The sequence below is a fragment of the Pristiophorus japonicus genome, chromosome 5 (assembly GCF_044704955.1).
Source record: "Pristiophorus japonicus isolate sPriJap1 chromosome 5, sPriJap1.hap1, whole genome shotgun sequence".
Taxonomy (NCBI): Eukaryota; Metazoa; Chordata; class Chondrichthyes; family Pristiophoridae; genus Pristiophorus; species Pristiophorus japonicus.
The window spans coordinates 222,204,506-222,227,032 of NC_091981.1; the positions used below are offsets into that span (position 1 = coordinate 222,204,506).

The following is a 22,527-nucleotide window of genomic DNA, read 5'->3' on the forward strand; positions in this document are numbered from 1 at the left end:
CCAGCGTGATCTCTTTGCTTTTAAATTTTATTTCTCTATGTATACACCCAAGTAATCTATCTGCTTTTTAACCACCTTTAAGGATTTGTGTATATGGATACCAAGCTCTCTCTGTTCATCTACACTTTTCAAAATCATGCCTTTATAGCATACGATCTTTCTGTATTAGTCCTCCCAAAGTGCATCACTTCACAGTTCTCCGCATTGAACTCCTGCCATGCTTTTGCCCATTTTACCATCCTGTTTATGTCATCCTGAAGCCTATAACTATCTTCATCACTATCTACTACTTTGCCGAGTTTTCTATCATCTACAAACTTTATAATGCTGCTCCACACACCCGAGTCTAGGTCATTTATAAAAATTGAAAAGAGTAATGGACGCAAAACTTACCACTGAGGAACACCATTACCAACCACCTCCTGGGCTCAAAAACATCCATCTATCACCACTCTTTGCTTCCTGCCACTTGCCAATTTTGTATCCATATCCATAACACCACGTCTCCCCAAATACTATGGACATCCATCTTCTTAATAAGACTCCAGTGTGGCACTTTGTCACGTGCCTTCCAAAAGTCCATATAATAAAACATCTACTACATTACCTTGATCAACCTTCTGTTAACTCATCAAAGAATTCAAATCAAGTTAGTCTGATGCGCTTTTCCTTTAATCCATGCTAGCTCTCCTTGATTAACCCATCCCTTTACAAATGAAAGTTTATTTTGTCCCTGATAATGGTTTCCAATAACTTCCCCAACATTGATTTTAGGCTGACTGGCCTGTGGTTGCCTGACTTATCCCTCTCCCCTTTCTTGAATACTCGTGTGTCCAATGAGGATTGAAAGATTGTGACCAGTGCCTCTGCTATTTCCATCTTTGCTTCTATCATCAACCTAGGATGCATTCCGTCTGAACCAAGTGATTACCAACTTATCGTAATGCTATCTTTGTAATAAGAACATAAGAATTAGGAACAGGAGTAGGCCATCCAGCCCCTCGAGCCTGCTCCGCCATTCAATAAGATCATGGCTGATCTGGCCGTGGACTCAGCTCCACTTACCCGCCCTCTCCCCGTAACCCTTAATTCCCTTATTGGTTAATAATCTATCTATCTGTGACTTGAATACATTCAATGAGCCAGCCTCAACTGCTTCCTTGGGCAGAGAATTCCACAGATTCACAACCCGCTGGGAGAAGAAATTCCTTCTCAACTCGGTTTTAAATTGGCTCCCCCGTATTTTGAGGCTGTGCCCCCTAGTTCTAGTCTCCCCGACCAGTGGAAACAACCTCTCTGCCTCTATCTTGTCTATCCCTTTCATGATTTTAAATGTTTCTATAAGATCACCCCTCATCCTTCTGAACTCCAACGAGTAAAGACCCAGTCTACTCAATCTATCATCATAAGGTAACCCCCTCATCTCCGGAATCAGCCTAGTGAATCGTCTCTGTACCCCCTCCAAAGCTAGTATATCCTTCCTTAAGTAAGGTGACCAAAACTGCACGCAGTACTCCAGGTGCGGCCTTACTAATACCCTATACAGTTGCAGAAGGACCTCCCTGTTTTTGTACTCCATCCCTCTCGCAATGAAGGCCAACATTCCATTCGCCTTCCTGATTACCTGCTGCACCTGCAAACTAACTTTTTGGGATTCATGCACAAGGACCCCCAGGTCCCTCTGCACCTCAGCATGTTGTAATTTCTCCCCATTCAAATAATATTCCCTTTTACTGTTTTTTTTCCCAAGGTGGATGAGCTCACACTTTCCGACATTGTATTCCATCTGCCAAACCTTAGCCCATTCGCTTAACCTATCCAAATCTCTTTGCAGCCTCTCTGTGTCCTCTACACAATCCGCTTTCCCACTAATCTTAGTGTCATCTGCAAATTTTGTTACACTACACTCTGTCTCCTCTTCCAGATCATCTATGTATATTGTAAACAGTTGTGGTCCCAGCACCGATCCCTGTGGCACACCACTAACCACCGCTTTCCAATCCGAAAAGGACCCATTTATCCCGACTCTCTGCTTTCTGTTAGCCAGCCAATTCTCTATCCATGCTAATACATTTCCACTGACTCTGCGTACCTCTATCTTCTGCAGTAACCTTTTCAAATGCCTTTTGAAAATCTAAATACACTACATCCATCGGTACACCTCTATCCACCATGCTCGTTATATCCTCAAAGAATTCCAGTAAATTAGTTAAACATGATTTCCCCTTCATGAATCCATGTTGCGTCTGCTTAATTGCACTATTCCTATCTAGATGTCCCGCTATTTCTTCCTTAATGATAGCTTCAAGCATTTTCCCCACTACAGATGTTACGTCTTCTCTATCTATTATTATCCTATCCATAACTTCCACCTGTTCTTTTAGTGTAACCTTCACATCATCCACTTCCTTTGTGAAGTCAGATGCAAAGTACTCATTTAATGCTTTAGCCATGTCCTCTGCCTTGACATGAAGATTTCTCTTTGGGCCCTTAATGGACCCAACTTTCTCCTCTAGCTAACCATTTACACTTCATAGGGCCGAAATTGCCCTCAGCAAGAAATTGGGGAGGGCACATCGAATTAGCCGGAGATTTAGTGCCGGGCAAGACGGGTTGCTAAATCGCTGGCAATTCGACATTTAGAGTAAAAAAATAGTGGGGGCGGTAACCTGGGCATTCGTGTGTCACTAATGTCAACAGTGCCACACTACCGAGTCGCAACGTTCCACCCCTTCTCTTAAAGGGGAGGGCTGCTGGGATTGTAGCATCCACTTCTGTGGCGCCCACTGGGCCACCAGGGAGGGTTCGGTCGGGACAGCAGCCTGGCACCCAAGAGGGTATGCCGGGCTACTTGTTGGTGGCCCGGCCGAAACCAGTGGCCGCCATTGTCAGGTTGACCGAAAAGTCGGCCGACACAAAAAAGATGGCGGCCGCCGCGGCGCCAATTCCCCTTTGAGAGCACCTTAGTCACCACAGTTTCTCGCTCTGAGAAGCTGTCAGTGGCATCACCTGGTGCCGACCTGGCGTCCCGCGAGGTGCAAAGGGGTCGGCAGGGGGCGATGAGAGGTCAGCGCGCACGCCGATGACGTCATCGCCATGCGTGCGCCACACCGGTGCGCTACTCGTGGGGCATGGCGCAAACCACCTTTCGCTGGCGGAGCCCCAGGAGCAATTCTAGGGAGGGCTGCTGTGGCCGCCGCGATCGTGCGAAAACCCTTTAGCGCCCCGTTAGCGCATCCCGGAGGTGCTAACGGGCTTTTTTCTGGAGGGCAATTTTGCCCCCTATATGTTTATAAGATGTTTTAGGGTTCACTTTAATGTTGCCTGCTCATCTTTTCTCGTAACCTCTTTTATTCAATTCCCTCCTGTACTTTCCATAATCTTCCTGGTTAATAATTTAGTCTTGTTCCTGACATTTGTCATAAGCCTCCTTTTTCTGCTTTTATTTTAACTTTTATTTCCTTTGCCATCTAGGATGTTTTACCTTTTCCCTTCAAATATTCCCTTAAGGAATATGTCAAGTTTGTATCTGAACTATCTCCTCCCTCAGTGCCCTCTGTTACTACATTATGCTGAAGTTGCCTTTTTACCTGTGCTAGGTCCCCTTCTTAATCCCTGAAATTAGCTCTTCCAAGGTTGAGATTTTTTACCTTCAATATTTTCTGGTCTCTTTCCATAGTTACTTTAAAGCGAATTATGTTGTAGTCACTGTTGGCTAGATGATCTCCGACTGTACCATGCTCCATTTGCCCTCCTTCACTTCCCAGAACCAGATCCAACACTGCTACCTTCCTTGTTGGCCTGGAGACATACTAATCAAGAAAGTTCTCCTGTACACATATCAGAAATTCCTGTTCTTCCTTACCCTTAGCCCTTTGTTTTTTCCAGTCTGTATTAGGGTAATTAAAATCTCCTAATATTACTGCTCTATTTTTGTAACACACTTTTGAAATTTGCTGACAAATTTTCTCCTATCTCCTAACTGTTTGGAGCTCTATAAAAAAAAAAGTCTTCCAACAATGCAACAGCTGTTGCAGATGTCCCCTTGGGTAACTTGGAAGAATCCAGTAGCATGAACATTGCATGCTTTAGTAACCTTCACTTATGCGTGGAGAAGAGTTTTTAATCCAGTTGTGTTCTGCATATCATTGTCTACCAGCAGAGATGATGTAGACACGTTTCCTCTATCATGTCCAGATATATGTGGAAGAGTCTATAAATGCAGCTGCCAGGTTAGTAACAGATGTGGCCAAAATGCTTCAGGTTTCATTACTCCTGCATTTGTAGACCTCTCATGAATTTCTCTTTATGATCTCAACTATGAAATGTGGTCAGAACCTCCACAAAGGACTACTCTTTGCCTATTTGGATAGTGGAACTTAAATATCAGCAGCAACCAAGAATATAAAAGAAAGGTTCACCAGGGGAAAAAATACACTAAATTGCAAAAGCAAATGATTGCTTGGAGAAAAATACATCAGGAGGAATTTGAAAACCAAACTTCTACCTGAAACATAAGCCACCATCTCACTTCAAGAGGCATACTTGAGTAGGCCAGGTCCCAGGATTTTAAATACATCCAGTTTTTATGGAGGAAACTTGTGCTGTGGGCAGAGCCTTGCCTGAAGACACAACATTTACCATGGGACTTTTAAACATGTGACTTGCATATTGAAATGAAGCCAGAAGCAGAAGCGCGGTAACAGTTTATGCCCCAAAAACTAACCATCAGGAAATCAGGCAGCCCGTGAGTTGGCCACATGAGGTTGGGTGCCCAATTTCCCAAACCACACCTGTGCCACCTGCAAGTTCTCACAAAAACAGCCTTCTTACTCTTAACTTTATTCAGGTTTGTATATAATTTGGAAAAGGTGCCTTAAGTTTCAGAAAAATAACTTCCATCGTCAATGTTTGTACTTTTGTTCAAAGGCAATCTCAGGATGTGGTATGGTGAATTCATAGGTAATATTACCTGAGGCTGCAAGCTGATGCCTGCCATATTGATTTCATTAGAGGACTGGCATGATGCTTGCCACAATCTGCTGTAACTTATTAACTTGCAACTAATGCTTGCATTTAAGTAACACCTTATCATCTTGAAAGATCTTGCAGCGGATTGCAAGATGAATTCTTTTTGCAGTACTGTATGTCGGCAAATGTAGAAAGTCTTCTAACCGCTTGGACAATGTACTTTTAGAAATCAGTCCAGATAAACAGTTACTGAGCTTGTCTTATTAATAGGCAATCAATATTTGTAGCTAAAAAATGTTTGTCTTTAGCAATGTCATTACGTGCGCTCACGCAACAGTTCACCACATCAAGCAACAGAATGACGATATGTGAGACTATTTGGGGATGGGGGGGTCACCACAAAAATGTTTGCAAGCCTTTTTGATAATGAAAATAGAAAACACATTTTACAAAAGTCATATGCATGGCCCTGTTTTGAGTTTGTTTTTAAATTTATGATTGCCTGTGGGGGAAGGAAATCAAAAAACTGCGTGAAGACTGTTAAATTGCATCCTACAGTTAATAGTTTCTTATCATTTACCCCTTTGTGTTTTACAGAATTGTAGCAACATTGAATGTACCAAAATAGTTTGCCATGTTGGTCGACTGGGACAAGGGAAGAGTGCAGTGCTGAAAGTTCGGTCTCGAATCTGGGTTCAGACTTTCCTAAAGGTATTACACAAAATAGTTAATTATGAACTTTATATACAATAATTTATAAAATAAAAAGCCATTTTTGGATGGACTTCTGAAATAAAAAACACATAAAATGATCTGGATTGGATTAATTAGAGTTTGTACATTCTCTTATGTCAGCTTATATCAGAACCAACAATGTGTTTAGAAAAATATATTTATGAGATATAAAATAATAAACAGTATCATTGCAAATTACATAATGCATTAACTAGGGCAAATATTGACTGAATATACTATATATCTTAATAATGGTTTGTTTTACCTCTGTGCATTTAGGAATATGCATTAGTCATTCAGTTTAATAAAGGTTCACAGTTTGCTTCATCCTGCACAAATTACTTATGATATTTTTGTAACACTGTATCTATACATTTGTCAACACTTAGCATTTATAAGTGCCAGCTCTCTTGTTGCTGCTGGATCTTTACTTCTAACTCATTCATCTTATCTCTTCTCCTATATTATGGGACAATCACTGTAGCATATATCACCTACTAACACAAAAAAATTGGTTCTTGTAAAAGCTTATAATGAAAGTGCAGTATGTTCCATGCTGTTCGTTGGTAGGGGACGGGGGTAGAATATCTTTACGGTTAGATTCTTTATCAACTCAGATTAACAAACATGTGCATTTTATTATGTAACTGCATTTGGATGGAGTAAAGCTGTTAGCTAGCAGATGTGATGCAGGGTTGAAATGCAAATCTTCACTGTTTTGAAAACTCTTTGGCTGGTTTTCCTGCATTTCTATCTAATAAGGGAGTTCATTTGTTGCGCTTTATATGAGTTAGTGTTGAGGCTAATACTGACTTTGTGAAAAATTCTGCAGTACAACAGAGCACAAAAATTATAAGATAATCATTCAAATTGTTCATTAGAAAGTCGTGAGTTTGTGGTTAAAAATCGGGAGATTTTTCAGTTACCACGAGAATCTATGCCTGGTTTTGCAGGGACCAGATCACTTTTTTGCTTCTTAGTTCATTTAGACATTTGTAATCACAGCTCTGTAACCCAGAGCTACAAAAAAAAGAGGCAGCCTCAGAATGACTCTATTTCCAATTTTCCCTGTGGGAAAGCATCTAAACTCTAAATTGCTAACATGCTGCACGGAGCAATTGCAGCTAAAGACCCATGACCTACAATTCAGTGGCATAATCATCTCCAAAGCTTTTCTCCAGAATGCTGTCAGATTTATTTACACTGGGGTTGCTAACTCTGGTCAGATGTATTCCTGGAGGTCTGATCACCTGATATATTTTATCATGCAATATTTGATCACGTAATTTTTCAAGTGTTATTGTTATTTATAGAAGATGGGTCCTCTGTAGTTGAATGTCTTTGCACGCACTAAACCATCCCTAGTAAGAGTTAACGGACAATAAATTTGATCATGCAGTGTCCGTTTTTCAAGCACTAACTGGCCTCCTCAGCGGTCAGGCAGGAAGCACTTGGACATTTATGGCTGGAAGTGCATCGTCCGCTATTTCAGGAAATAAATAGTGTCCTTTACCCATGCCTGGAGCAGGTGTTAGGCACTTTGCATATCGAATAAAGGGCCTATGTCTGCTTGAGGGCTCTTCTGCAAGATTGGTTTATTTCCTGGACCCTTTGACGCCTGGACATGATTTTCAGGAGCCTTGCGCCTCTCCATTCCCTGCGCCTGAACATCTGTACAGTGTCTTCAAGAGGGGACAGGAAAGGGAGAAAATAGAAGAAAAAATGAAAATTTGAGCCCTAGGGGCAGAAATTGGGTGCATTTACGCCTCCCGTTACGGGCGCAAATGAGTTTGCGACTGGGTGCGGCTCCACCAAAGACTCCCACTAAATTCGGTGGGAGTTTAGCAGCAGCGACACAGCGTTGCACCTCGATCTTCTGCACCTGCAGATCATGACATCATCACCGTGCACATCACCCCATTACCGCCCTGGTCCCTAAATTGGGATTCGTCCTCTGAAACAGCACGAGGCGATAACAGCGATTGCTTCAGGGGACACGTACTGGGCGGCCGGTCCCTACTGGAGCAAAAATTAAAGGGAAGGTGGCCCGCTGCTGTGAAACAAAAATCTCCCCTTTTCGTTGCCACTCCGGTCGCGGTTTGTTCACGGGGTCGGTGCCGCGATCGCTCAGTGCTCTCTACTTGAGTGCAGCCGAGCTGATCGCGCGGCACCGGTAGCATAGTGGTAACATCACTGGACTAGTAATCAAGAGGCCTGGACGAATGATTCAGAGACATGAGTTCAAATCCCATCACAGCAGCTGGGGAACTTAAATTCAGTTAATTAAATAAAATATGGAATAAAAAGCTAGTATCAGTAATGGTGACCATGAAACTGATTGTCATAAAAACCCATCTGGTTCACTAATATCCTTTAGGGAAAGAAATCTTATATGTGACTCCAGACCCACAGCAATGTGATTGGCTCTTAAGTGGCCTAGCAAGCCACTCAGTTGTACATAAAAAGTAATAGAATAAAACTGGACAGACCACCCGGCATCAACCTCGGGCTGGCTACGGACACAACAGCACACCCAACCCAATTGACCCTGCAAAGTCTTCTCACCAACATCTGGGGACTTGTGCCAAAATTGGGAGACCTGTCCCACAGACTAGTCAAGCACTAGCCTGACATAGTCATACTCACAGAATCATACCTTTCAGTCAATGTCCCAGACTCACCCAGACATGTCCTGTCCCACAGGCAGGACAGACTCACCAGGGGTAACGGCACAATCGGGAGGGAGTGGTCTTGAGTGTCCTCAACATTGACTCCGTACCCCATGAAGTCTCATGGCTTCAAGTCAAGCATGGGCAAGGAAACCTCCTGCTGATTACCACCTACTGCCTTCCCTCAGCTGATGAATCAGTACTCCTCCATGTTGAACAGCACTTGGTAGAAGCACTGAGAGTAGCAAGGGCACAGAATGTACTCTGGATTGGAGACTTCAATGTCCATCACCAAGACTGGCTTGGTAGCATCACTACTGACCAAACTGGCTGAGTCCTGAAGGACATAGCTGTCAGACTGGGCCTGCAGCAGATGGTGAGAGAACCAACACGAGGGAAAAACCTACTTGACCTCGTCCTCACCAATCTACCAGTCGCACATGCATCTATCCATGACAGCATTGGTAGCAGTGACCACTGCATAGTCATTGTGGAGACAAAGTGCCGTCTTCACACTGAGGACACGATCTATCATGTGTGGCATTACCACCGCGCAAAATGGGATAGATTCACAACAGATCTAGCAGCTCAAAACTAGGCATCCACGAGGCACTGTGGGCCATCAGCAGCAGCAGAATTGTATTCCACCACAATCTGTAACCTCATGGCCCGGCATATCCCTCACTCTACCATTACCATCAAGAGAAAGGGGATATTCATGCAGCCACCTCCTCCCCTTAGTTGTTTAATGATCCAGCACTATTCACGACTGGATGTGGTAGGATGATAGAGCTTTGATCCGATCCATTGGTTGTGGGATCGCTTGGCCCTCTCTATAGCATGCTGCTTCCACTTTTTAGCCCCTTGACATTCAACGGTATTACCATCATCGAATTTGCCACCATCAACATCCTGGGGGTCACCAGTGACCATAAACTTAACTGGACCAGCTACATAAATACTGTGGCAACAAGAGCAGGTCAAAGGCTAGGTATTCTGTGTTGGGTGTCTCACCACCTGACTTCCCAAAGCCAGGGTGTACAGCGTGAAGTAAATGTGGCCATGGTGAGGCCATCCCTGGCGTCTGGGCAGCAATGTGGTAGTCTGCTGATACCCTGTGTCCTGTGCAGCATCAGTTGATTGCGGAGAAGGTTGGTGTTGTTCTTACTGTTGATGTGCCTAGTGCTGCTGGTGTTGGAGATGATTGTGATGCGATTCTGAGGTCCAAGCTGAGACAGTAAGGGCACTGGTGCTGATGGAATAGATGGCAGGCGAAGTAGAGATGACAGAAGCAATCTATCAATGGTGGGAGAGGTAATGAGGTCAGGCTGATGGAGAATTGTGTAAAGACTTGCAGCATCTTGAATCTTTGGTGGAAATGCAGTTTAGAGAAGCTTGTGATGAAGGGAACATTTCTCAATCAGCTGGGAGCTTTGACTTGACATTTGAAGCTGTCAACTCATCAGCTGATTGAATGGCTACTGACCTCCCGCCTCAGCTTCACTGTCAAGGTGTAAGGACAGCGGCAAACCATTCAGCGACCTGTCAAATTTAAAAAGCTGGGGAAAAAGCATTATTAAGTGGCTGTAAACAAGCCACTAATGATTTCAATTGTTTCCTCCGCCGCTGCGTGTCAGGTCTGCTAGCAGACCCAACATTTGATAGAGGCGCATAGCGGCGGGTTGACACCGGGGTCTCGACCTGCTGCAAAAAAAAACACTTTCTCACCTGACCCGCCACCGATCACGCCCGCTGATCCCCCTGAAAATTCCCTCCAGGATTTCTTTTTAAACAAATTATATTTTTAGTGTTGGGGATTCCTGCTACCTCTGTCAATAATAGAAGTGACTCGATGACCCTGATGTTTCTTTTCTTGTTGGGTTTGCGGATGTGGTAAGGTAGCTCGGTGAAGGCATTTCGGACTCCATTAGCGTTGGGCCTTGTTAGGCAAAAATCTCCACCCGCTGCTACTCTGAGCTAAGGAAGTGTTTGGACCATGAACAGTTGGACGTGAAATCAAACCTACGCTTTTTCAAAAAAAGTTTCGATCAGCACATGACGTGAGGCTCTTTTGAGAGTGCAAGGTCTAGAAATTTAGCCGCCCAGCGTCCTGAAAGAATTTCTTATTGTTCTGTTTCACCTCGGCAGCTATGCTCTTGTTCTAGGTCTCTTTTTGCTCCCATGATCATCCTTTTACCATATTCACCCCATCCCTTTTCTCTCTGAAATATTTGCAGAAGGCATTTTTCCTCTTTGTTTCACTTTCAATTTGTTTATTAATCCACTTAGAGTTGTGCTGTTTAATCTGAGCTTGTTGGTTTTAGGTATGATCAACATTATACCTTTAAAGGCATTCCACATGTCCTTTACCGAGGTGTTGTTGAACAACCTCCCTCCAATCAATTTGCTTAAGTTGTTCCCTCATTTCTTTGAAATTAAGCCTTTTAAAGTTATATACCCAGCTCCTGGCCTTTGGTTTTGTTCTGAACATGTTGAAGTTATTCATTCAGTATTAGCTCTGCCTCAAGGGTGCCACAACTTCCATTTTCTGTATGTTGTTTGTGTCATTTGCAAACACCAGATCAAGATGAACATTACTTCTTGTGGTTTCTCTGACGCACTGGTTCAGGAAACAGTCATGCATTACATTTAGCAACAAATTAGGTAAGAGTAACATAAATAATGAACAAGAATTTTTAAGAGCAGAAAAAGGCAATTGGGTCCAACCTGGGTGTCATGGTACATCAGTCATTGAAAGTTGGCATGCAGGTACAGCAGGCGGTGAGGAAGGCAAATGGCATGTTGGCCTTCATAGACAGAGGATTTGAGTATAGGAGCAGGGAGGTCTTACTGCAGTTGTACAGGGCCTTGGTGAGGCCACACCTTGAATATTGTGTACAATTTTGGTCTCCTAATCTGAGGAAAGACATTCTTGCTATTGAGGGAGTGCAGTGAAGGTTCATCAGACTGATTCCTGGATGGCAGGACTGACATATGAAGAAAGACTGGATCGACTAGGCTTATATTCACTGGAATTTAGAAGAATGAGAGGGGATCTCATCGAAACATATAAAATGCTGACGGAATTGAACAGGTTAGATGCAGGAAGAATGTTCCCGATGTTGGGGAAGTCCAGAACTAGGGGTCACAGTCTAAGGATAAGGGGTAAGCCATTTAGGACCGAGATGAGAAGAAACTTCTTCACCAGAGAGTTGTGAACCTGTGGAATTCTCTACCACAGAAAGTTGTTGAGGCCAGTTCATTAGATATATTCAAAAGGGAGTTAGATGTGGCCCTTACGGCTAAAGGGATCAAGGGGTATGGAGAGAAAGCAGGAATGGGGTACTGAAGTTGCATGATCAGCCATGATCTTATTGAATGGTGGTGCAGGCTCGAAGGGCCGAATGGCCTACTCCTGCACCTATTTTCTATGTTTCTAACTAGCCTGTCCCAGTAATGTGCAAGTCAAGCCAAAAATCCAGCCATGATCAAGATTCTCGTAATAAGTTCAATGTTAGGAAATATGGACTGTGCAGGATATGTGTTCAGTTATATTACAGTACTCAATAATGTCGTCTAGAGAACAGCTCAATAATTTTTTTAGGTATATGCATTTAACTTTTGATTGTTTACTCATAAATACTTACAAAGCACCGTTGAATGTCTTCCTTAAAAATGAAGCACAGGCCTGAGAGTGAATGAATTGGAAGAACGCGCTCAGTAAAGGATTGTTAACTCCAAGTGGTTCGACTCTCAAACAAATACTACTGTTTTGCAAAAATAAAGCAACATGTCAGAATTCATTTTTAAAGCCAGATATTCTTTAGAAACACTGCTTTTTATGGGATCCAATGCTCTTTCAGTGAGCACCACAGTTTGATGGAGGCTGCAGTCAGTGGTAGCTTGATGAGGAAAAATAGCTCCTGGGCTATGAGAGGGGCCAGTATTTAGATCTGAGACCTGCATGATACTATAAATCACCATGTAATGTACAAGTCTCCCAGTATGTGCAGTAAATGTCAAGGACTTCAAATAGACTTGCAGCAGGAACAGTGGATCGTATCAATTACTGAATTTTAACATGCCAACAGTTCTTTCATGACTAAAAGTGAATCATTATATCTGTACAAGTGAACACAAAATGACAGCAACTTCCATTTATATAGAAGCTCTGATCCTTTTAGGTGGTCCTGGCTCTGATTAATGCCATACAGTACTTGCATCTTGTATGAGGTGATCTTCTCCCCAGCCAGAACCAAGACCATGAAGAATTTTCAAGTTCAGGCGCTGGGGACCTGGGAACTAATATAGGTCAGCAAGGATGGGGATGATAGGTGAGCAGGATCTGATGTGGGCTAAGATAGAGTTTGAAATGAGCTGAAGTTTTGGGAGCATGGAGGGTGGGAAGCTGGGCAGGAGAGCATTAGAATTGTTGAGGCTGATGATGAAATGTCATGATGAGGGTTTCAGCAGCAAACGGCCTGAGGCAGGGTTGGAGGCGGGCCACATTATGGAGGTAGAAGGAGCCGGTCTTTGTAATAGAGAGTTTATGGGGTCAGAAACTCAGCTCGGGGTCAAATAGGATGCTGAGACTGTGACCAGTCCGGTCCAGTCTGGGAATGGGATCAGTGGCGAGGGTATGGAGTTTATGGTGGGGACCGAAGACAATGACTTCAGTCTTTCCATTGTTTAACTGAAGACAATTGCAGCTGATCCACAACTGGATATTGGACAATCAGTCGAACTATATAGAGGCAATGGAGGGCTTGAGGCAGGTGATGAAGAGGTACAGCTGTGTGTCGTCAGTGTAGATGTGGAAGCTGACTCTATGGCAGGGAATGATGTTGCCAAGGGCAGCCTGTAGTTGAGGAAGAGGAGGGGGCTAAGGATGGATCCTTGGGGGGCTTTGGAGGTAATGGTGTGGGGACAGCAAGTGAAGCCATTGCTGGTGTTGCTCGAGCTAAAATGAGACAGGTAAAAGTGGATCCAAGAAAGAGTAATTCCACGGAGCAGGACATTCGAGGAAAGGTATTGGAAGAGGATGGTCTGTCACCCATTTTAAAAGCTGCAGAGAAGTTAAGGAGGAACAATGCACCACAGTTATGGGTCACAGAGGATGTCATTGTTAGGGCCATTTCAGTGCTGTGGCAGTGATGGAAACCTGATCGGAGAGATTCAAACACGGTGTTGCAAAAAAGATCGGCACGGATTTTGGAGGCAACAGCATATTTGAGAATTTTGGGGAGGAAAATGAAATTGCAGATGGGGTGGTAATTTGCAAGGATAGAGGGGTAAAGAGTGGATTTTTTATGAAGGGGGTGAATATGGCAATTTTTAACAGCAGGAGGACAGTATCTGAGGAGCAGGAACCATTTAGAAGGGGTCATTTTAACCCTACCCACATGGGGGAAAAAAAGATGGCCGGGCAATTAAAATCAGCTGGTCAACATACCCACCAACATCCCATCATCTTCAATTTTAACCTGCACTACTAAGATGGCCATTGATTATTGGTCCACAGGTGGAGTCCAAGGTGGCAGAAGTGGGTGGAGTGACTGGGACAGGAAGGAGGTTAGCCCCCAGCGGGCCGCAGGGCAGAAGGTCAATGAGAGCGGATAATGGGCAGTTTGGATCGCTGATCGAAAGGATGTCTTGATGGGCTCTTTGATTGCCAAGAAAGGCACAGATGGTGGCTGTGGGCTTATCCAAGAGGGATTCAGGAGTGGAATGGTGGAATGTGAGTGGAAAAGTAGAGGAGTAGTGATGGGTTGAGGTAGTGATTGAGGGAACAGAGAGGACAATTAAAACGTGGGCATGACTGTACAACAGGAAGAGCAGGAGACACAACTTATTGAGTTGGTGGCAGTAAAGGATTAAAAATGGTGACACAGTTAAAACATATTCAAGTTTCAATGAGTTGAACAAAGCATTTTTTGGAACATCAGCTGACCTACAGAATTAATCAAAATTCACAAATGTCAAAGGTACCCTAGCAGACAGCAGTAGAAAAAGAACTAATAATCTCAAAAGGGGGCGCAAACCCAATCCAAACGAAAACATAAATCAAGTGAAAAGGACAGCCTCAGAGTTCCTTCAAATGTCTGTGGCCTGAAAGACATATAGCTTACCTACTTCATCTCCAGTGGTTGTAAGACAAGCTCATTAACTGATACTGGTAAACATTATAATGATTTCTCTCTGTTTTAGTCACAATAAATAACATTATTGCAATGTCCATAAGTTCTTCTATAATATACATGCAAAAATAGTTAATAATATTTTGTAAATACGAGGTGTAATATACATTTTCACTAATAGATTTTGGCGCTTGAAATAAATCAATAATGTTCATTTAATGCATAATTCAAAGTACTCTTCTATATCTTGACATACAAGTCTGCCCAGTTCTATTGAGTTAATTCAAGGGCCCACCATTATAATTCAAGAAAGATTCTAAGAAGAACTTGCTTTGGAGGCAGTTCAGAGAAGGTTCACTAGGTTGATTCCTGGGGATGAGGGGGTTGACTTATGAGGAAAAATTGAGTAGGTTGGGCATCTACTCATTGGAATTCAGAAGAATGAGAGGTGATCTTATTGAAATGTATAAGATTATGAGGGGGCTTGACAAGGTTGATGCAGAGAGGAAGTTTCCACTGATGGGAGAGACTAGAACTAGAGGGCATGATCTTAGAATAAGGGGCCGCCCATTTAAAACTGAGATGAGGAGAAATTTCTTCTCTCAGAGGGTTGTAAATCTGTGGAATTCACTGCCTCAGAGAGCTGTGGAAGCTGGGACATTGAATAAAAATTTAAGACAGAAATAGACAGTTTCTTAAACGATAAGGGGATAAGGGGTTATGGGGAACGGGCAGGGAAGTGGAGCTGAGTCCATGATCAGATCAGCCATGCTCTTGTTGAATGGCAGAGCAGGCTCGAGGGGCCATATGGCCTACTCCTGCTCCTGTTCTTATGACTTGGTGCGGGCTAGGATACAGGCAGCAGAGTATAGGATGGAGATTGTGAGTCTGGCCAAGAGAGCATTGCAATAGTTGTGTCTGGAAGTGATAGAGACATAGATAGGGGGCAGCCAATGGATGCAGAGAGGCAGGAATTTATCCCTCAAAATACAAATAAATGGGCTAAACCCTCAAATTGCAAATCCTTGCATAAAATCCTCAAACCTTCTTTCACCTTTTTTCCCTTGATCCTTCACTGGGCTGCATCTGGACAGGCCCCATGCTCCACACTTTGAGAATTACCAGTATACAGTAATCCTGCTCACTTTGAAGAATTTTAAAAACCTTTCACTTGATGTGCTATCATGGTTCCAGACTTCGTCCTCCCTATTGGGAGAAAGTATTGATCAATTGTTTGAGAAATATAAGCAGCTCAGCTTCAGAGAAAAAAAATCTTCAACTTTGTACTTTTGCTTTTATCTCTATTTTAACCTTATGTGGCTATGCACCCACCCCCTCAGTGGGTCATGACACAAAGGGGCCGAAATTGGGTATCACCCATTTGGGGGCGATAATGTTTGCGAGGCCGGGCATTCTGTGCCCGGCGCAGAAGTCCCATCCCGGAAGCGAAATTGGGATTACCGCCCCTGACAGGAAGTGGAGTGTCATGTTTGGCACCTCCTTTGGGGACACTACCCAGGTGAATGTTGGAGCACTATGCGTTGCAAGGGCTCTCCCCTTCCATTATAGGGGTGGGACGCTGTGAACTCTGCAGGGCTTTTGATGGGCCTCCAATAGGCCACCGGGGATGTGGGGTGCCACGGTTGCAGCCCGGCACCGAAACAGAGTGCCGGGCTGTATGATCGCGGCACAGATCCCGTGAAAATGGACTCCGAGGCCAGACCGGTAAGTCAGAGGGCGGCGCAAAATGGCGGTGCTCACCTCCCCTTTAAGTTTCGCCCCACGAGCAAAGTGTGGTCCAGTTCGCAACCCGCTGACATCACCCATGGCAGCCTCACGAGGCGCTGCACAATTTCTGCCGCGGGGCAAAAACAGGACGCTGTGGGGGTGAAAAGGGGTCACCGTGCTACTGGTTTCGCACCTCCGCTAACTCCCACACAATTTTGCAGGAGCCGATAGCGCCCCCGGAGGCGCTAACGGGATGCGCACACAATGGGAATTTCACCCTCCATGGTATTAAAACTTGCCATATCTTTCAGTCATGGGTTGATAACCTCCAGCAGGTAAGATTTGAAATCATGTGCCTCCAAATTCATTTGAGCGGTGTATGCCAGAAGGAAAAGAAGGTCACTTTGGCAACAGTTTACCATACTTTGTCTGTTGTTGACAAAATTTTAGCATCTCTGCCCTGATGAGCGACTTTAAATGCCATGGCAAGGACTTACCTGATGCCAAAAACATTTTTGCACTATCATGCTAACTTTCCTTCACAGCCGCTAATGACGTTATCCTGCGCTCAAACTAAAGGGAATGCTTAGTTATATCTAACATTGATTCATCTGATCACCAAAAAGGAGACAACAATGCAATAGCTGACAGATTTTGGTCTGTATCCAAACAGCCTTTTATTGTCATCTTGGTATATCTTGAAAGGACTAGAAATTGTATTGTTTGGCTCCATGAATTGGACTGGCCTCAAACAGGAAGCTGATACCTCAGTCTTGCATTCCAACTGCTTATTTAAAAAAAGCAGACTTCATTCTGGCTCAGACAAGGATATTGTATCTCGTGCAGTATCCTATCCAAACAGCGATGTATTTGTGTTGGCTCACAGACTTGGTTTAACAAGAGATACATGGCAACACTTGCCAAAAAGCAGAAATACATTAGGGAAGATCATATGAGTATATGCTTTTCTGTCCTTTTCAGTCATAAGTCTCAGTATAAGAACACCCTGACCTGATCTTATCGAAGGCACAAGTCTTAGATTAACCACAGATTGCCTGATGTTCGGACAGAAAACAAGGCAGATATTTAAATTTGCTTCCGATGTTGAAGCCAGCAAACCATTCCACTTCTCAGAAGGACAGTCACATTCCACTCTTGGATGGGAAAGGCATAAGCTGAGCACTATATTTTGCAGAAATGTGATCTGAGCTCTAATGTCAGCTTTCGAAAGTCGCATCAAAGTTCAAACAGCCAACATCAAAATCTGGTACAAGCAACTTTCAAAAGCTTTATCTTGTTCAGATTGTTAATTTGCTTGCCCAGATGTGTGGCTTTTCAAACCTAATCAAACCTGTTGGCAGCTAAATTGGATAGCCCCTGAAATCGGGTGCAGGGATCGTGATGCGCGATTAGCCCGCGCCCGTTGATTGCAATGCAAGTAGGACGCCAACTTCGTGCTGTCTGCTCATTTGAATGGTCTCTGTGTCCAACCTGTGAATGGTTTTGATAGCGCAAATAAGGTGAAACTGTTTCCAGTGGCTGAAGGGTCAGTAACCAGAGGACACAGATTGAAGATAATTGGCAATAAAAACCAGAGGTGAGATGAGCTATTTTCTGCACAGCGAGTTATCATCTATAATGCACTGTCTGAAATGGTGGTGAAAGCAGATTTAATCATAAGATTCAGCAGGAAATTGGATAAATATTTGAAGGGGAAAAATTTGCAGAGCTATGGGGAAGGTCAAGGGAGTGGGATTAACTGGATAGTTCTTTCAAAGGGCTGACACAGGCACAGACACAGGCAAATGGCCTCCTGTGCTGTATAGAATCATAGAATGGTTACAGCACAGAAGGAGGGCATTCGGCCCATCGAGCCCATGCCAGCTCTCTGAAAGGGTACTTCAGCTAGACCCACTCCCCTGCCCTTTTCCCATAGCTCTGCAAAATTTTTGTTCCTTCAGGTACTTATCCAACTCCCTTTTGAAAGACACGATTGAATCTGCCTCCACCACCCTTTCAGGCAGTGCATTCCAGATCCTAACCACTCGCTGTGTAAAAAAACATTTTCCTCATATCGCCTTTGGTTCTTCTGCAAATCACCTTAAATCTGTGTCCTCTGGTTCTCGACCCTACCGCTAATGGGAACAGTATCTCTATATCTCTGGACACCTCATGATTTTGAGCACCTCTATCATATCTCCTCTCAAACTTCTCTGCTTTAAGGAGAACAACCCCAGCTTCTCCACTCTATCCATGTAACTGAAATCCCTCATCCCTGGAATCATTCTTATGAATCTCTTCTGCACCACTCTGAAGGCCTTCATGTCTTCCCTAAAGGAAAGTGCCCAGAACTGGACACAATACTCGAGTTCAGGCCGAACAATGTTTTGTAAAACGGGAACAGCAATAATCATGGGTGATTTTCACCTCCATATTGATTGGACAAATCAAATTGGTCAGGGTAGCCTTGAGGAGGAGTTCATAGAGTGCATAAGGGACGGGTTCCTTGAGCAGTATGTAACAGAACCAACCAGGGGACAGGCTATCTTAGATCTTGTCCTGTGTAATGAGACAGGATTAATAAATAATCTCCTAGTAAAAGATCCCCTCGGAGTGAGTGATCATAGCATGATTGAATTTCAAATTCAGATGGAGGGTGAGAAAGTTGGATCTCTACCCAGTGTACTAAGCTTAAATAAAGGAGACTATGAAGGTATGAGGGCAGAGTTGGGTAAAGTGGATTGGGAAAATAGATTAAAGTGTAAGACGGTTGATGAACAGTGGTGTACATTTAAGGAGATACTTCACAACTTTCAAGAAAAATATATTCCAGTGAGGAGGAAAGAGTGTAAGAGAAAAGATAGCCATCCGTGGCTAACTAAAGAAATAAAGGACGGTATCCAATTAAAAACAAGGGCATACAAAGTGGCCAAAACCAGTGGGAGGACAGAAGACTGGGAAGCTTTCAAAAGCCAACAAAGAACGACTTAAAAAATGATTAAGAAAGGGAAGATAGACTATGAAAGTAAACTAGCACAAAATATAAAAACAGATAGCAAGAGTTTCTATAGGTATATAAAAAGGAAAAGAGTGGTTAAAGTAAATGTTGGTCCATTAGAGGACAAGACCGGGGAATTAGTAATGGGGAACATGGAGATGGCAGAAACTCTGAGCAAATATTTTGTATCAGTCTTTACGGTAGAGGACACAAACAATGTTCCAACAGTGGATAGTCAAGGGGCTATGGGGGGAGGAACTTTAAACAATCACAATCACTAAGGAGGTGGTACTCAGTAAGGTAATGGGACTAAAGCTTGCATCCTAGGGTCTTAAGAGAAGTAGCGGCAGGGATTGTGGATGCATTGGTTGTAATTTACCAAGATTCCCTGGATTCTGGGGAGGTCTCAGCAGATTGGAAAACTGCAAATGTAACGCCCCTATTTAAAAAAGGAGGCAGACAAAAAGCAGGAAACTGTAGCCCTGTTAGCCTAACATCTGTGGTTGGGAAAATTTTGGAGTCCATTATTAAAGAAGCATTTGCAGAACATTTGGATAAGCATAGTTCAGTTATATAGAGTCAGCATGGATTTATGAAGGGGAAGTTGTTTGACAAATATGCTGGAGTTCTTTCAGGATGTAATGAACAAGGTGGATAAAGGAGAACCAGTGGATGTGGTGTATTTGGACTTCCAGAAAGCATTTGACAAGGTACCACATAAAAGGTTACTGCGCAAAATAAAAGTTCTCGGGGTTGGGGGTAATATATTAGCATGGATAAAATATTGGCAAACTAACAGAGAGTCGGGATAAATGGTTCATTCTCTGGTTGGCAACCAGTAACTAGTGGGGTGCCGCAGGGATCAGTGCTGGAACCCCAACTATTTACAATCTATATTAACAACTTGGAAGAAGGGACTGAGTGTAATGTAGCCAAATTTGCTGATGATACAAAGATGGGAGGAAAAGCAATGTGTGAGGAGGACACAGAAAATCTGCAAAAAGACATAGACAGGCTAAGTGAGTGGGCAAAAATTTGGCAGATGGAGTATAATGTTAGAAAGTGTGAGGTCATGTACTTTGGCAGAAAAAAACAAAGAGCTAGTTATTATTTAAATAGAGAAAGATTGCAAAGTGCCACAGTAAAGCAGGACCTGGGGGTACTTGTGCATGAAACACAAAAGGATAGTATGCAGGTACAGCAAGTGATCAGGAAGGCCAATGATATTTTGGCCTGTATTGCAAAGGGGATGGAGTATAAAAGCAGGGAAGTCTTGCTACAGCTATACAAGATATTGGTGAGGCCACACCTGGGATACTGCGTGCAGTTTTGGTTTCCATATTTACGAAAGGATATACTTGCTTTGGAGGCAGTTCAGAGAAGGTTCACTAGGTTGATTCCGGGGATGAGGGGTTGACTTATGAGGAAAGGTTGAGTAGGTTGAGCCTCTACTCATTGGAATTCAGAAGAATGAGAGGTGATCTTATCGAAATGTATAAGATTATGAGGGGGCTTTACAAGGTGGATGCAGAGAGGATGTTACTACTGATGGGGGAGACTAGAACTAACGGGCATGATCTTAGAATAAGGGGCCGCCTATTTAAAACAGAGATGAGGAGGAATTTCTTCTCTAAGGGTTGTAAATCTGTGGAATTTGCTGCCTCAGAGAGCTGTGGAAGCTGGGACATTGTATAAATTTAAGACAGAAATAGACAGTTTGTTGAACAATAAGGGGTTATGGGGAGCAGGCGGGAAAATAGAGCTGAGTCCATGATCAGATCAGCCATGACCTTATTGAATGGCGCCGTATGGCCTACTCCTGTTCCTATTTCTTATGTTCTTATGTTAACTTCCTTGTTTTTGTACTCTATGTCTCTATTTATGAAACCCACGATACCATATACTTTTTTAACTGCTTTCTCAAACTGCCCTGTCACCTTCAATGATTTGTGCACACATACCCCCAGGTCTCTCTGTTCCTGTATTCCCCTTTAGAATTGTACCCTATAATTTATATTGCCTCTCCTCGTTCTTCCTATCAAAATGTATAATTTCTCACTTTTTTGTGTTAAATTTCATCTGCCACATGTCCGCACATTTCACCAGCCTGTTTATGTCCTCTTGAAGTCTATCACTATCCTCCTCACTCTTCACTGTCCTTCCAAGTTTTGTGTCATCTGCAAATTTTGAAATTGTGCCCCGTTCACCAAGTTCCAGTCAATATACATCAAGAAAAGAAGTGGTCCTAATACCAACCCCTGGGGAACACTACTGTATATCTATGTTCCTGTCGGAAAAACAACCGTTCACCACTACTCTCTGTTTCCTGTCACTTAGCCAATTTCGTATCCATGCTGCCACTGTCCCTTTTATTATGTATCATTCTATGATTCTATTTTATGATACCTCCTGATGAAGGGGTGCTGCGGCTACTCAGCAGTAACCCTGGGGAAGGAGTGATGGGCCACAGCAACCGCGGGAATGGTGTAGTAAGTCAATCCCCAACATTTTCAGGATGCTAGCTCCCCTATTTTCATCTAGCTGAAGCCTGAAAATCTACCCCTACAGGTTATGAGTAAAATTCTGGTGGCACAGAAGTTGTGCATGGAGCTGTTGGCCTAGGAATTAATTCACGCCAACAGGTCGGTACAAACCGGATGCAAGAACCAGTCACTGTGCCAAGACAGGTAGGCCTGACGCACAACCGATACTGGGCCTCAGACCCCATTTACATGAAGCCAGTGAGCTGCAGACGCCTTACTGGGAATCCTCAGACAGGTCACCGGCAAAGAGTACCGCTGGTTAGAGCGCATGTAGACCAAGCTTTCCTGAACGCAGAGCAGCCCAATTTTGCAAACAGAGCTCAAACAGATATGCAACCCCTGTTTACATATGCAGAGAGCCTAAAGCCTATTTCAGGTGCGGGCCCTGGATACCTCTTTTTCTGCCTTCGCCAACACGGCGGGTGTCAGACTTCCGGTACTCAATGAGTTTGTGTGTCCCGTCCACCCACTTAGTCATTTGTTTTGCGTTTGAAAAATGGGCACAGCGCCATCGAGTTTCTCGGCCATTGTACTTGGAAAGGTGTGGAACAGGCATTCATTGGGTGGCATGAATGGGACCTTCGTGAGTTTTGCACAAAGGGCCTGTAGACGATACTTGAGGAGGACAGGATGGATGAGAGAACCACGAATCTCTCGCAGCTGGGATAAAATGTGGGTGCATCATTGCTGAGCAAGCAAGCAAAGCCTGCTCAGTTGGGCTTCTTCAAGCTCGTTTTCAGTTGTAC

The 22,527-nt window shown here is 43.6% G+C and overlaps 1 protein-coding gene across 1 annotated transcript in view; it reads left to right on the forward strand.

The window, feature by feature from the left end:
- itga8 (integrin, alpha 8) overlaps positions 1-22,527 on the forward strand; it is a 352,157-nt gene that overhangs the window by 294,134 nt on the left and 35,496 nt on the right. The window contains exon 27 of the mRNA XM_070881330.1: positions 5,569-5,682. Coding sequence (XP_070737431.1) covers positions 5,569-5,682 — 114 coding nt within the window. The remainder of the gene's footprint in view (positions 1-5,568; positions 5,683-22,527) is intronic.